General features: G+C 40.0%; 1 protein-coding gene across 2 annotated transcripts in view; it reads right to left on the bottom strand.

The window, feature by feature from the left end:
• Positions 1 to 1923: 1923 nt before the first annotated feature.
• Positions 1924 to 16870, bottom strand: part of SORCS2 (sortilin related VPS10 domain containing receptor 2) — a 571536-nt gene continuing 556589 nt past the window's right edge. Inside the window, exons 25-28 of one of the 2 annotated variants that reach the window (XM_086463685.1) lie at positions 15424 to 15526; positions 4556 to 4713; positions 2288 to 2367; positions 1924 to 1947 (exon numbers count right to left, since the gene is read on the bottom strand). In XM_086463685.1, coding sequence (XP_086319811.1) covers positions 1924 to 1947; positions 2288 to 2367; positions 4556 to 4713; positions 15424 to 15526 — 365 coding nt within the window. Of the gene's footprint in view, positions 1948 to 2206; positions 2368 to 4555; positions 4714 to 15423; positions 15527 to 16870 lie in introns of those variants that run through there. The other variant, XM_086463683.1, reaches the window with a different exon arrangement.

Genomic DNA, 16870 nt, shown 5'->3' with positions numbered 1-16870 from the left:
TGAAATTATTTTCCTGAGCAGTTTGCAAGCGTTTTCCAGAATATTCACTTTTAACTTTTCCACCTAGTTCCTTACAGTAAGTTTATAATCTAGATTTTCTTGTGCTTTACACATACATCCTGTGGGGTTTGTGAGAGCCTACAGTACTACACTGAATTATTACATCCCAGTCCGCTGCATTTGATGACAATATGCTCTAGGATATTCACAGCTACATGGAAGAATTAATCCAACACATATGATAATTTTAAGACAGTTCTTTTCTGGTTTACCAGCATTCATTATTTTCTGTTTGTTTATTCAGAAAGATGTGGTTAGCTATCTGTATCCTCAAGCAAGGTGGTGTGCGAGCTTGCCACTAGCATCAGTATGACATTCAGTGAGTAAAGAGCTATTTATTCTCTATCGAAGGCAAAAAGTGAAGAGATTATATAGGTTTCTGAGAGAAGCATCCTAATCCCAGGCAGCTGTGATGCATAGGATGCCAGATGTTTAAACTCATCACACCACAGTCCGTTTCCTATACGGCTCCATAAACCACAGGGAAAAGACCAGCAGGGTGTGGATTCACCGCACTGGTGTTCCCCAGGGATGCAGAGGTCAGGATTAGGAAACTCTGACCCAACTCACAAAAATGAGATTAGGAAACTCTGACCTGACTCACAAGCCTTTCTGCAGGCAGCTCCTCCAGAAGCCCCATTGATCTCCCTGCAGAAACAGGGGCCAGTGGTGGTAGGGATTGAGTGACACTCTATGGTGATGGAAAGGACACACGAACCCCTAAATCACAGCCCACAGCCCTCTGGATTGTCAAACCAATCCAAGTAGAAAAGGTCAGGTCAGAGCTTGCCCATCCCTGCCTACAAGGGCAAACAGTCAGGGAAAATCCCAAAGAAAGATGCGGGTGGGAAGGGAATGGCAGCATGCTACCCAGTCCTGCCTGGAGGAGAGCTCTGACCCACCTGGCACCTCTACCCTAACAGGAAATTTTAAAAAGTAACCATACAAAGAAAGTGACTTAGAAGAGGTATTTACACTCTCTGGAAATTTAAAAACAGACAGGCCACCAGCATGGGGTTTTATAGGATAACTCATCCGGCAGCTGCCATCATCTTAGAGGTGCTTGCTCAGGAGACAAAAGAGCAACTGAAAAGACTGTCTGCAAGTGAAGGCACCTGGTCTGGAAATAGCATCAAGCTGGTGTTTTTCTTTCATGGGGCGGGACTGGGGGAGATACACTAACAAGAGCATTATCCTATATTACGAGATACTTAATTAACACTTTACTTCCTTTAATCCACAGAAGGGCCTAAGCCCAAATTCATTAGATTGTCTCACACATATTTAAGTTAAGAGCTTGTATTTACTAGGAGTGCATTTGTCTCCTCGCTCAGTCCTCTCCCAGTACAGAAACACTTGGCTTCCTAAAAAAAAATGTCATCATGGTCAACAAACCACCTGTTCTGGTCTAGTTGCTTGTGTAAAAATCACCTTTTTTGGGCTAAAGAGTCCCAGACTTTCATTGAATACCTCAATTAAAAATATAATTAAAAAGTTACAGTCAATCCTTCTAAAAATAAACATAAAGAACTAGAGCATATATGGAAAAGAAATAAGGTGGCATTGAAGGTGCCTAGGGCTACAAATTTGCTACCATAGTTCTGAGTTTCAACCGTAATGAGCTCCCAGGCCATAGAGAGAACACAAGACGTATTATCCTTCTCCCTCGATAACTGATGATGGACGCTTTTTTCCACAGGACTGATAAGAAACCTCCTCTCCACCAGCATTTACAGCCATATTTGCAATTTTGTGATATCACCAGGGAAAAATAAAACAATACAGAGAACAGTCTTTCGGTTTCTGTGTTCAGCTGTAAATATCAGCTAACCAGGTAACTGTGCATCTCTCTGGAGTTGATGCTCAAAACCACGCCTGAGTGACTGCCTGTGAAAATATAGAAACAAAAGTCCAGCATTAGTGTATTTCAGGCACTTCACAATAAATCCCCCTTTTATGGCAAGGACAAGTCAATCGCATAGAGAGAGTGGCTTTATCAAACAACAGGTCAGGTGAAGGTTGGTGCAACAGCTCCATGTACCTACAAGCATACTCTCGCGCAAAGCTTTTGCTCATGGTGGTGGATTTGTGGTGAATTCCTAGGGTTTCTATCCCAGTGACAGCATAAGTTGGTTGTCTTTGTGGCTTAAAAAGGTGTAGTTGTCTCGAGGGGTGCAGGTGAAGGAGGAGAATGGAACCTGAGGCGTCCATTCGACATGCCACTGACCTGGGACTGGACACTGACCGGCATCAGCAATAAGGGAACTCTGTAGCTGTTCAAGTTGCCACTTCTCCCAGAAGGAGTCACTGCAAGGTAATGGTGTTGAGGAGTCCCAAGGTGGGGGTTGCGATAAAGTAGGCAACATAAAATATATAGAAAACAAAAAAAGTGGATGGGTGAGTCTGGAAATACTGTACTGTGGAAATTCAAAAGTTATGAGAAGAGAGAGAACAAACAGAAATCCAGGCCTGTAACTCCCTGCTGTGCACAGATCAGAGGCTGCTACTGCCATCTCCCAACAGGGAGGGAGAAAGCTCACCAGAACTAGAAGGGATCTCCATAGCATAGGAACCTTCTGCAAATAATGTTGTAAAACAGAATTTAACATAAAGCAGGGATTATAATATGTTTCATACTCTAGCCAGATAAAATAGAGGAATATCATTAACAGGAATATTTTCTTGGCAGTACTGAGCAATACCGGAGCTAGTGGAAAGTACTGCAAGTAACAAAACAGTGCAGCAAGCAGAAGCATAATTTTATGTTTTATATAAAGCCTTGTGACTAAAAGCTGTACAGTAGCTGACAAATATGGATGATTATGAGCTACAGAAATGAACTCTTTATGCTCTGCTGGAAGTGCTGCTGGTGTTGACAACCTGACAGAAGCACAAATCACCTCAAGATCTGCATTTGCTAACTTGCATGTCTTAAGTTTCACATCAAAACATCATGATCTTTCACTCTTTAACCCTAATAATGCTCTGCCCAGATAGAAGAGGGTTGTTTTGTGTTTTTTTTCCTCTGATTAAGGAGTGAAGGTCAAGTAGAGATTATTTCTGAATGGGTTACCAATCAGGGTAGCATTTCTTTATTCCAGCATCCCAAGCTGCCTTATATAAATAGGCCATAAGGGATTTTCTCCCATTAAAAGAACTTATGCTTTTGTACATTACTAGAGGTGTTTGAAGGCTCCATTTTAATAGGCATGTCTGCAAGGACTTTGTTAGCATTCAGCTGTCTCCTCTAAAGACCCCAGAGATAAGCTGATCAAACAATTTTAACATAGATGTTGTTTTTCCAGGGTTGTTTTTGGAACCAACTCCGGTAAAGTCAGGAGTACAACCAAGGTCATCTTGCAAAATCTGAATGAAAACACAGTGACACTCATACACAAAGGTTGTCGAAGAAAAGATAGAAATACACAAAGCAAAGCAAGAGGCTGGATTCTTCCCTTGCGCTCAAAGCTAACACCTCCAAGAACCTAGAAGCGGCACACAGTTCAGCAAATGAAAATAAAGACATTGACAACAAATGATAAAGGTGAAACCCAACATAAAGAAATCTTCCGTCTGCCAAAGTTCTGTCCTTCTCCAGGCTACCTCTGGTGCAGCTAAAACACATCATCTTCTGTGGGCTCACGAAGACATTACAGTTGCCTGTTATACCATGAACCTACTGCTACAAAATGGCTTTGGGTTATCTGGTTTATTTTCACAAAATGCGTAGAAATGGAACTGGGGAGCTTTTTCCATTGTCCTATACTTTTCAGACTGTGACCTGAAAGCAGTCTGAACACAACAGTAAATTTTACAAGAAGTGAACGTTATAGATCAGCACTCCATGTTACATTAAAAATAACCACAGGGTGCCAGGATATACACTTCCACCTGACACTGAGATCATTTGCACCGAGAGACATTCACAGAAAGTTTCTCTCATGGGTTCCTTATAACCACCCCATGAACAGTAGAAAGTTACCAGCTAAATTAGGGAAGACTTATGATACTTTTTATACAGGACTAAATGTAATGTTTCTAATAATGAAAATTTTAAATGCTACTGGAATGTGATGGCAAATATAGCAAAGGATCTAGATAGACTCCATCTGAAATCATGGAAAAATTGACTCTACAAATCCTTCTGGCCTAAATTCCACTTTCCACTAATTCAGGGGATTATTGAGGTAATTCAATCGTTACCTATTATATCCTGTTCTACCAAATACAATTTTTCTCTAAAATAGTCCAAGTAAGTCTCCTGACATTAAACTGCACTATCTCTGTACTCATGCTCCATATGACATGTCATCCATACATCAGCCTGTATCACCAGCAAGCCAAAAGAAGATAACTGAGATAATCCTTTGTTAGTGGTGTACTATTTGCTTCTTCCTGAGACTGAGCAGAAAATGAAAAAAAAAGCTAAAATGAAAACAAACATCAATTAAAAATCAATTACTTACAAAAATTTATAAACTAAAAATGAAGTTACCTCTTGCGTTACCTAGTGTTTGAGAGTCCAGATCATCATCAATAAACTCCTCACCCTGGATGATGTTCTGGGTGTCCTCACTATGATTAACAGGGCTTGTCATCTCCTGCTCTTTTTCGTTGTGCATCTGAGCGTAGACATTTCTGCCTGGCAGTTTCCTAAATTGGACAGGAAGAAAAAGTCTCGTGATGGAGCTCCTTTGTGTCATGCACATGTTGGCATCAGAGCAGAGCTACAGCAGAGCAAAGTCCTTCCAGAATCACAAAATAGCCCTGATCCCACCCTTCCTTAATTTTGTGTTCACATCAACCCCTTATTCTCAGTCACAGTTTTACGTAACTGCCTTATCACAATGTTCATGCCAACATAATAATTAAGCATCAATATCTGACTAAGACTGACAGACAATGAACAATACTGAAAAAAAAAATTTACTAAAACCACAGAGAAACTATTTTAAGAAGTCAAGCAATAAAAAGGCCCAGGAGCCCTTTCCTGGTTCCAGGTGTCTTCAGAAACATTAAGCTGGGTCACAATCATCATCGCATCTCTGTGAGCCTCCCTGGTGAGGTGGGCTGACACTGAAGGGTGACAGCATCAAATGGCACTCTCATACGCCAACAGGGTTGAGGAGAAAGAACCAGGAGAAATCCAGGAGACAGGGAATGGAAAGGGAGCAGAGTGAAGAACCAGGAGGCCAGGACCAAGGGGTAAGGAGGAAAGAGACAAGCAGGTAACGAAAAGGGAAAATTAGAAGACGGGAGGTTAGTGAAGTTAAGCAGGCAGCACTAAAGGAGACAAGAGTGTAAAGCTTGGCTCAGGAATACTGGGAACTGCTGAATTAGACAAAACTCTGTAGGAGACAGCATTCAATTAATTCATTCTGATTTGAATCTAGAAAAGCAAAAAGCATGTTGTTAAATGTCTCTAGAGCTCTAATGAACAATTAGCACCATAGCTGAGACTGGAAGGCTTAAGACAGTATTGATAAAGAGTTCTTAACTAGATTAATGTAAATTAGACTTTGTAAAATCAAAGGGAATAATCAGGGACTTCTAGCTTTACATCAGAATTTACGGTTTAAAGATTTCTTCAGAGCCATACCCTTTGCTGTAGCTGTGTTCACCTGCAATCTGCCCAGGCACATAAGGAGATCCTTTCCTAAGCATCAAGCAGACACTTCTGATGAGGGAGTTGCAGGTTCTGAGCTCCATTTCCTACACTGCAAGAAGCAGCTTGACAGCTTGATCAGCATGACAGCAGATCATGGCTGTCAAAGTCTGTGCTTAAACACAGATTATTGCAAAGGGCAGACAATCAGAAGAAAAGAGAAAATGGGCTTGAACTGCTGAGGTTAAGCTGTGGTTTCTGCCAAGCTCCTTTAGACAGTGAGAAAATAGAAAATGTGACACTAATTTTTAGGCATCTCTCTAAAAATTACTATCTTCTGCTCCATATTCTGGCAGCAGTTTGAAAGCTGGATAAATACACAGGTTGCTCTGTTTTCTCCGGGCTTTTGAAGATGACCTGTCTTTAAACGTCATTTCAGAAGGAAGGTTCTTTACCAGGTGGCACCATCTTAGTTTCAGTCAAAAATTACTGCAGCTAACTCTTTTGAACAGCACCTTTCACTGCATCAAAGGAATTAGAACAAACAGAAATTGCTAAACAATGAAAGATGATCAAGGAAGATCTCCTCCCTTTAATTTGAACTATCCAAGAGATGAATTGCATCCTATATACCTATGTATGTATACACACACGCGCATCTATATAGGTATGTGTATACACACATCCCCACCCCCACTCCCAAATTTTATATATATATATACATATACATACACACAGAAATCAGGTATTTTATCCCATTATTTATAAGCAGCACAACAAAAGAAATCTGACTGCTCTTTTCTCTATCTCAGTGCCCATGGAGTGAATAAAGCACAGGACTAACCAAGTGCAAAGGACAAGGATGGAAAGGTCTCATAGCACAACACTGTGCTATTTTGACCACTTCAACAGGTCCGAAGGCTCCTCCAACACAAACATACACACAAAGTCAAGCCCTGCATCACTCTCTTCCCATTAACTGGATGAAAAAAGTCACATTGAAAAGGGGAAGGACATTCCTCGTTACCAAAACAAATATGTTAGATAATTAATTTTGATCTTTTTCTCTAAGGCCAGTAACTGTTTTTAATGCGTCTGCTAATGAAACTGATCATGTGGAAAACAGTACCCCTCTCAATCAGACCTGCATCAAACCTGTCAAATTGCTCACTTTCAGTCCACCGCCAAATGCCTAAGGGAAACAAAACCCAAAAGAATGTCTTTGCAACACAGCTGCTTAATTAGCTCATACGTTTCTGCAACAATTAGGGGATCTTCTCAAAACCGTATTTCTGACAGATTGTAGAACCATTAATGGCATTATCAAAATATTTTTGACATAATACAAATGTCATTCATCTCAAACCCATATGGCACATCAGACCTTTGCAGTTAAGTAAAGGGAACCGAGCTGCTAGTCTAACTATGCCTGCCCAGGCTGAAGGACCTGTCTGAAACCAGGTCAACAAGGTGTATCTTTTGGTGTAAAGCCTGAGCCTTCAACTCATATCTCTGGTAAGACTAACTAGTTAGAGATCACCACAACTACAACACATACTATTAAACATGTAAGGGGTTCCTGAATAAAGAAACCTCCTAAGTAACCATTAAACGTATTGTTGTTACGAGCAGTTCTTTATGAGTTATAGATAAAAGAAGAAAAGTCATAAGTTTTTATTTCTCTCTCTCATCTAAACCTCATGAGCCCAGCCCTGTGAAATACAGATTCTTTAGTGAAGGTATAAAGTTGAGGTACTCAGTGACTCTTCCATACTTTCCGTTGCTCCTCACACTTATAGAGGAAAGCATCTTAGATTGTAACACAGACTATGGATGAGAGGAAGGAGAATATTATAGGTCTTGTGAAGGCATACACTGTAGGCATTTGACCTTTTACACATTATAGAGATCTCTGCGTGTTTCATATTGGTTCAGTTTTACAAGGAAAAGACTCAACCAGACTGAAGACAATGATAGCCCAAGCCTTTTCAAGAGGCATTTTTAATACATGTGCCAGATGTTCTGTTTATAAGAGACAACCACACTGCGGGATGAAACAGGATGTGGATACTGAATCCTTGCTAATGATGGGCCTGATTCTGGCAATTTTCCAGTCACTCCTCACTGCTCTAACATATAGGAAGGATGCTGCTACCCGTAATTATACAGAGAGAAACTCGTGTACCCTGATGTGCTTTTCTCTTCTTAAGGAAGCAATTTATGCTGAGTCCAATGTAACTGTTTGAAGTAGGCAGAGCTGAAATGCTTGGTTGTACACAAAAGACTACTGTGAAAACATGACAAGACATGGAATTTGACCCAAGAGATTTATATCAGCAATATGAAAATTGAAAGCACATTTATAGGAAAAAGAGAAAAAGATTATGCAATAATTTCTTTTGGGGGTTTACTCTTCAGCTGCAAAATGCATGTGCTGCGCATCCATCACTGGAGACAATTACCTCTGCTGAGCAGCGATCCATGGTTTACATTTTTAGTTCCCTTTGTTTTCTCTGTAGCATTTTATTTCAATTATGACAAAGAAGAAATATTCATTACTGCTTTGAGGACCATAAAAATATGAACTGGAGACTTAATTCTGCACAGAACTATGAATGAACATCCCAGCACATAGCTTTCACCAAGCTCTCCAGGTTCTACACCTTTTAGAACATATTCCAGAAAGTATTTTTTTTTCCTCCCTATATTCACAAATTCTAATCAGTTCATACCCCAAACTGTTTGCACTTAAAAATGTTCAGCAGTAAGGAACTGCAGGAGGGGGATGAGATATTGATTCCCACTCATTTAAACTCCCTAGTTTATGTGGCTTTCTGTTCCTTCCTTGTGGAGCCAATATTGCTTGGCCTTTATGCAACTTCATTTATTTTCCAGAGGCTTGATTAAGATTCTGTTTAGTATGCAAAATAGGAACATATTCACATGGCAAAGGATATGGAATTATGTAGCATTCTCTTGGAACTTAAATAAAAATAACAACAATAATAATCCATTGAATTGAATACTTTATTGTGGTGTTGGCTTTATTATGTTTGGATTAATGTTCAGATGACTGACTTTGTGTTTAAGGCACTCCTGATTTACTTGCCTCTTTCATTTCAGAAATCTTTTCTACATGCTATTACCTGATTTCTGAGGAAGTTTTTATGAAATATTATGGATCATTAAATTAGTGCCTGTTTTTTTTATAACTAAATGGCATGGATTGGGACTAAGCTTGCTCTCATGGAACATAAAAGTAGTATAAGCAAGGTGTGGAAAAAAGATAGCTTTTCTTCAGAGACTGAAAATGAGACAGTAAGTCAATGAGGCAGAAAGATAACACAGTTCTGCTCCAGATTGTGGAAATGACCCAGGAGGGGGTTCATTTACCAAAAGTGGCACTTGATAGTAGTGGGGAAAAAAGTAATACACACAAAAAGGTGTCAATTTGGCTGAAGTAGATTCACAGCAATTTGTGAAAACCATGTATGCAGCTTTAAGTACACAGGCAGTAGTTTGCATACAAATTAAAGGACGAATATTTTCATACTCTTTCAGAGAACTGAATTTGCTACTATTAACCAGGTTAAATACCTAAGCAGAAAAGTCAACTATTTGCTCTGGTTTGGCTACTCTAACATCTTGTTGTTATACAGAAGTGAAAAATGAGAAAAGGATTATTTCAGATCTTCTACTAGTGACATGATGATTGCATGGCAGCTTTGATGTGGCTAAAAGATAATTTTCTTTTCCTCCACTTTGCCTAGTGCAGACAGTGCTGTTTACCTTCTCTATACTGTTGCCCAGGATCTCACACCATACAATCTTGCTCTGAAAGGATGAAGAAATCTTTTCTGGATGGCAACTTGAAACCCACAAAAAGTACAAACAATTTCAAACAGAATGGAAGAAGTGTGTTTTTTACTGAAACAAATTTAGTAAAGATGGTATGGTATAGAAAAAAATATATGCAGGTCCCAGGTCTGCATTAAAAAAGAGACCTGATTTCTCTAAAATATTTTCCAGCTGCTTCATATTGTTCTGGTCAAAAGAAGCAGCTGTAGTCCATTTTACCTGGATGCTCAAACAAATGAAGCATACTAGTGAATATTGTAACATACTGTTTGCTTGAGGCATCAGATCGGTAATTTCCATACTCAGAAAGTGAGAGCAAAGAAAAGGCAAATTATTCTTGGCTTGACCGCCATTCATTTTTGTTGTCTGCACTGCTGGTCATGCCGCAGCCAGTCAGATTTAGCAGCTGGGGTATCTCCTCTCGCTCCTTGCTGCCATGCTGAAAATATCCCCCCCAGATTATCTAATCAGCATTTATCATTTAAAATTTACTTTTCATTTACTGGGTAAAAATAGCTCTAATCTGAATTGCTTACCTACTCTGTTCACAAAGGATCAAAACCCTGCATGTCTCAAGACTTTGGGGCTTTTTTTTTTTTTTTTTTTTTTGTCTAAAGCAACTAACAATCCTCAGGATCACCATTAGTCACTCCACAAGCTCTGGGGACTACAGCACCAGTTTTTTGACCACAGGTTCCTGGTGAGAAGGGGCTGGATGCACAAACAGGCCATTAGATAAAGTGGGGGGCATGGCAGGGGGAGGGGTGCTGGGGAGACAAAATTGTAAATGCTCACGGTTTTACTGCATATACGATCAGAGGGAAGCAGTCTTTCTAGTCAGTGTTTAGGGATTCGGGACTAGGGCATATCAGAACCGACGTAACCTCCAGTAATCATTAGCTAGACAGCCATGACAGCTCTGATTACCCAGCAGACCCTAAATTTTAGTTTTGATTGGAGTAGTGGGAAATTATACAATTTTAATCTTTTCTTTTTAATGGGCATTGCTTCAGGACTGATGCGATGGCACTGATTTTACTATGCTTATAACTAATCAGGCAAAATCCCACTAGCTCTATATGAATCTGTCTCTGTTATTCCCCTACCTCCATACTTAATTAGATAAAATACTCTCTTCATTTTCTGCATATGAGGCATCTGACACAGAATCTTATGCAGGATTGTTATTTTTAGATTACTGCTCTCCCCCAAACTAATTTTGTGAGAATTACTTCTCACAGGGGACACCAATTTTTAGGGCTGGGTATTGCAGTTTTCAAAAAACGAGCAATTAAATAGGAGCAGCAATTTTCATCATAGTTGTTCTGATTGCCCTGAAAGATTCATAAAAATGGGGTACTAGATTAGATTCAGTCAAAACTGACTATGAGCCAGCAATGTGTGATCACAGCCCAGAAAGCCAATTGCATCCTGGCTTGCATCAAAAGAAGCGTGGCCAGCAGGTCAAGGGAGGTGGTTCTTCCCCCCAACTCCACTCATGTGAGACCCCACCTGCAGTGCTGCATCCAGCTCTGGGGCCCCCAGCACAAGAAAGACATGGACCTGCTCGAGCGAGTCCAGAGAAGGGCCACACAGATGACTAGCGGGGTGGAGCACCTCCCCTGTGAGGACAGGCTGAGAGAGTTGGGGTTGTTCAGCCTGGAGAAGAGAAGGGTCCGGGGAGACCTTCTAGGGGCCTTCCAGTACTTAAAGGGGGCCTACAGGAAAGGTGAGGAGGGAGTCTTGATCAGGGAGTGGAGTGATAGGATGAGGCGTAATGGTTTTAAGCTGACAGTGGGTAGATTTAGATTAGATTTTAGGAATATTCCTTTACTGTGAGGGTGGTGAGACACTGGAAGAGGTTGCCCAGAGAAGCTGTGGCTACCCCCTCCCTGGTAGTGTTCCAGGCCAGGTTGGATGGGGCTTGGAGCAACCTTTTCTGGTGGAAGGTGTCTCTGCCCATGGCAGGGGGTTGGACTGGATGATCTTTAAGGTCCCTTCTGACTCAAACCATTCTATAATTCTACGGTGATATCTTGTCAACATCATCTTTCATCTCACAATTCTGCCTTACAAAAATCAGTGTAAATTAAGACCCAAGTACTTATGACACGAACTTCAGAAATAATCCAGGCAGACCATGGTCCAGGTGACCATGCTTGGTGACAATGGGCCTCGCCACTCAGGAACCATTGGGCAGTTTGGGCAGCTTTCTCCATTTTCTATTGAGGCTGTACTATCATCTACACAGAAGTCCACTATTCCCTCTATACTTTTCATCACAAGTCCTGAACAGTGCCTCTGCTCATTGCAAATGGATGAAACGTTCTCATGTATGAAGCTGTAACCTCCCTGACAATTCAGTCCCATCTTATCTGCAAGCCAATCTTTCCCTAGAATCACAGAATCGTTTTGGTTAAAAAGACCTTCAAGATCATCAAGTTCAACCATTACCCTAACACTGCCAAGCCCACCACTAAACTGTGTGCCTAAGCACCACATCTATACGACTTTTGAACACCTCCAGGGATAGTGACTCCACCACCTCCTGGGCAGCCTGTTCCAATGCCTAAACGCTCTTTCAGGAAAGAAATTTTTCCTGATATCCATCTTGCATCTTTCCAGGTATCAAACTTAACCTTCAGTAAAGAACTGTCCTTTGGGCTGTCAAAGAGAGAGAGAGAATAGTCCAAAGCATGTCCATGCAATTTTTTGTAGACCACCTGCTTTGCTTGTGCCCCAGTGTCAACTTCAAGTCTCGTAGACTGAATTAGTGAAGTGATAAAACTAAGATTAACAAACATTTCTCTGACTTAGGGAAAAAGGGAGTTTTAACCCTTTTCTGAAGGGAGCACCTGACTATCAAGTTACATAAATGAAAGGAAAGCACCACCAAATCTCTTCCATCTCCTCTTTAATTTTGTGGATCATACATAAAAATTATGGACAGTATTAACATTTCAACTCCTTATACGTGTCTGTAATTTCTATGTGGAAATAATTCATATTTATATTTGCATGTGTTGCCTGAGTTACCACGGGGCCCAGTAAGTGTTTTTCTGCTAAATTATCTCCTAAATTTGAACAATTTTTGTTGCCTATAGCATTCTTTCAGCAAATTAATTTTTAATATACAGGCATATAATATTGACAAGCTGCCTTTGTGCAACCTTTGTATCTATAAAGGACACTCAGTTTCATAGCCTCTGTCCCTATGGACAAGTTTGTAAACTTACATACTCACTGTACTGATTTTAAAGGGACTATACTTGCAAGTAAGTACTCCATGGGGATCCAGCAATTCACCATCCATTTTTATAAAGACAGGAAAGACTTTTTTTAAGGGATTGAACAACCCCATGCACCAGTATAGGTTGGGGACTGAGCCATTAGTGAGTAGCGTAGGGGAAAGGGACCTGGGGGTCCTGGTGGGCAGCAGGATGACCATGAGGCAGCAATGTGCCCTCGTGGCCAAGAAGGCCAAGGGCATCCTGGGGTGGATTAGAAGGGGGGTGGTCAGGAGGTCGAGAGAGGTTCTCCTCCCCCTCTCCTCTGCCCTGGTGAGACCGCATCTGGAATAGTGTGTCCAGTTCTGGACCCCTCAGTACAAGAAGGACAGAAAACTGCTTGAAAGAGTCCAGCACAGAGCCACAGAGATGATGAAGGGGGTGGAACATCCCCCTTCTGACGAAAGGCTGAGGGAGCTGGGTCTCTTGAGCTTGGAGAAGAGGAGAGTGAGGGGTGACCTCACTGATGTTTATAAATACATAAAGGGCGAGTGTCAGGAGGATGGAGCCGGGCTCTTCTCGGTGATGGCCAATGACAGGACAAGGGTCAACGGGTGCAAGCTGGAGCACGGGAGGTTCCACATTAACATAAGGAAAAACTTTTTCACTGTGAGGGTGACAGAGCACTGGAACAGGCTGTCCAGAGAGGTTGTGGAGTCTCCTTCTCTGGAGACATTCAAAACCTGCCTGGAGGTGTTCCTGTGTGACCTGCTCTAGGTGGTCCTGCTCTGGCAGGGTGGTTGGACTAGGTGATCTTTCGAGGTCCCTTCCAATCCCTAACATTCTGTGATTCTGTGATTAAAGATTTGGGTGGGAGAGGAGTTCACAGGGAGCACACAGGGAAAAAGTGATTTTTTCAAACACAGCACCCTAAATATTTTTTGAAGATCAAATTGCAAATGAAAGATGCAACCCATAAAAAAATTGTCATCTTGGAAAACTTTAGCAGGAATACTTAAAAATAACTCTGTCAAATATCTCAGAAACAGATATGATATGGACTAAAACTGAATACATGGTCATTCATCAATGCCAACAGCAGTTTTCAGGCTACTGAGAAGCATTTGAATATATCTCACAATTCTCGTCACTCGTACCTAAATTGAACCCCCACAAAATTTAAATGCAAATTATTTTCACAAAGTATATATAAAAGTGTGAGAGCCATTAAAGCTCACAATTTGCAAATTGTGCTATAGTTTCCTCCTTAGTAAAAGCTCTATTTATAAAGCACTGGTTCACTGGGCATTTTAGAAAGAACTCCAGGAAAATGATTTTTTTATTCCTTTCTTGAATATTTTATACTTCTTTTGCCATGCAGTAATTGTGTCTGTTATTTAATTGCTCTCATTTAAGAGCTAATAAATGTTATAAATCATACAGCTTTTGAAAGATAGCATAAGCAAGTTTTATGATCCCACATTACAAACAGCAAATCCTCCATGTATTCCTACTGAAATAATGTAATTACATCACATCAACCATTTTTATGCTTTTCCTTGCTGCAGGCACCTAAAATAGCAAAATGGATTTTTATTCAGTTGTAGACAGTCCGATACAGCATTCTGGGTTTTGTGCTTTAGAGTAATCAGCCACTATGAGCTCTAAGAAACAGAGAAGTGAGACAATTAAGACATCCTTGGAAAAAAGGGTTTTTCTCTATTGACTTAATGTTTTTTTTTTCTAAACAAACTCTTTCTTAAATGCTGTCTACACTTACTGCTATCACAAACTCACTGCTGCACCCATTTCTATAAACTTATGTTTATTTCAAATAAAAATCAATCTTTAAACAATGAGATAAATCAACAGGAATCCTCACTAAGTAAGGACATCAGAATTTGATGATGATGAAGGCTTGTTTCCAACATGATCAAATTAAATGTCCCAGAGATACAAAAATAACAAAAGCACAACCAATGACTACAGAAACACATCAATAAGAACAAAATTCTTTAAATTCCACAGCACCCTAGTAGCTATGATTAAAACAAATTGCAGACTAAAGACCTCCCAGACCGTCAAAGGCTGGCATGGTATTCCCTGTCAATTTTGAGAACATGTCTCTCATAAAGGACATTTTCAGAATTATTTCTCCCCTCAACACACTCTAGTGTCAAATTAACACTAATCTATTTCTACCACTCATTCTATGTGGCATCGCCCCAGCAATTAAAATGTAATGTGCTCAAAGAGAAACTCCAGAGCGCTAAGCGTTTTGATAAAACTACTTTAAGCAAATCAGCATTGCAGATGCACTCATTGTTCCGATAGCTTTAGTTTATTCACAACTGCTAGCAGTAATGAGGTAGGAATTAATCAGGAATTATATTTTATCTCAGCTCTCTTTCTTGATGATATTATTTAGACAAGCTGAACAAACTCTGCATAGTTTCCTATTGCTGCTATTTATCTTGGAAGGCAGTAAGTGAAAGCAAGCTTCAGTGTAGTACCTTGATGTCTGAAAAGTTCAGAAAAACACGATTTTCAAATCTGTGGACTTTTCAGCCTTTCTTCAAGAGATCTCCTTTCCAAATAGCAAACTCTGTTTTGCTGATCTGTGGATAAATCTAATTCTTAAAATGTATATGTTTTTGATTAAGGTTTACTTGCCTTTTGAACTTGTAGAGGATGATAGCCCCAACTGCAACTAGACAGATAACAAAGAGAACCACAATAGCCCAGTAGCCACTGCCTCCTCCAATCCTCTGAGAGTCTGAAATACGAAATAAAAGAACAGCTTAGCACATCCTCTTCCAGATCAGTCACATTCCTGGGCCTTCTTTTCTATTTAATTGTCAGGTCAAAACCATTTTTTGTTCTTTGTCTAACCTCTTATTTTCACTCCATCTGTAGCCTCTTTAAAAAAGCAACAACACAAAATTAATTGGTGCCTTGTGACTGAACGACAGAGGACAGTTAAAAATTTAAAAAACCCAAACCCCTGAATATTTAACTATTTGCACTCTCACAGTTTGTTTTGGTTTTTTTTTTTCTGAGAATCCAAAGTCATCATAGGAAATGATCACATATCCTAAATACATGTGTTGCAAAAGCAGGGCTGTATTAATTTCACAGGTGGAGAAACTAAAGCTCTGAACAACAAATGAACTCATCAAGGTCATACGTTGTTAAAGGCTGGAATGGATATGGGCTTCTTTCAATCCTGACCATTTGTGCTGGCCAACAAATGTTAGCCCTTCCAACCAAATTAGGTACCACAGCAAAACTGTAGCATGATTCTACATTAGAGACTAGACCAAAGAGCTTTGTCTTCTACAGACAGCTGACAGATAAAATATCATATCAATATTTACATAAATTGATTGTGGTCAGCTAAGCTGTTCTCCCACAACACACTGAAATAAGAAAGGAGGATATATTATGGAATACGATACACAAACAAAAAATACAGGACATTCTAATACAAGGCTCATGTCAAAGCTGAACTTTCTGATTAAAACATTTTAACATATCTCTGTTCAAAATACACACACATGTAAGCACACATAGTCTCTCCAATCAGTTTCCAGATACATAGTGAATCCAGAGATGCAGGAAATGCATGCAAAAAAAAACTTCTTCCATTTGTTTTAAACACAGAAAAAGCATATAATTTATCTCAGGACAGGATCAGCAATGTGGACACCCTAAGCAAGCTTCACGCCAGTTGATCTGAAGATCAGAGATACAAGGCAGTGACACGAGGCTATGTCCCAGACCCCTGGAGTTATATCTACAAAGTTAATGGTTGAAGTAAAGAAACTGCTTTCTCGGCAGCCAGTGCAGCCAAAGTGTTTCACCAGACGTTTTTTTTGAAGCCTGGTTGGCTCTTCCTACAGAGCACTGTTTTGTATAATGTAGATATTTAGTTAATGTCATGGTTACACAGAAAAAAGCAAGAACCTTATGAAACAAATAATGAGGTATGACAATATGGAAACATGTAGGAAATATATATATATGTGTGCATGCAATAGTATATATATTTACATATATATACACGTATATTTATGTGTGTATCTATATGTAACAAGTACCAAGTAAGTGTATGTGTGTA

The sequence above is a fragment of the Leptosomus discolor genome, chromosome 4, assembly GCF_034619465.1.
Source record: "Leptosomus discolor isolate bLepDis1 chromosome 4, bLepDis1.hap2, whole genome shotgun sequence".
Taxonomy (NCBI): Eukaryota; Metazoa; Chordata; class Aves; order Leptosomiformes; family Leptosomidae; genus Leptosomus; species Leptosomus discolor.
The sequence above is the reverse complement of the archived record's forward strand: the minus strand, read 5'-3'. Positions and strand labels throughout refer to the sequence as shown.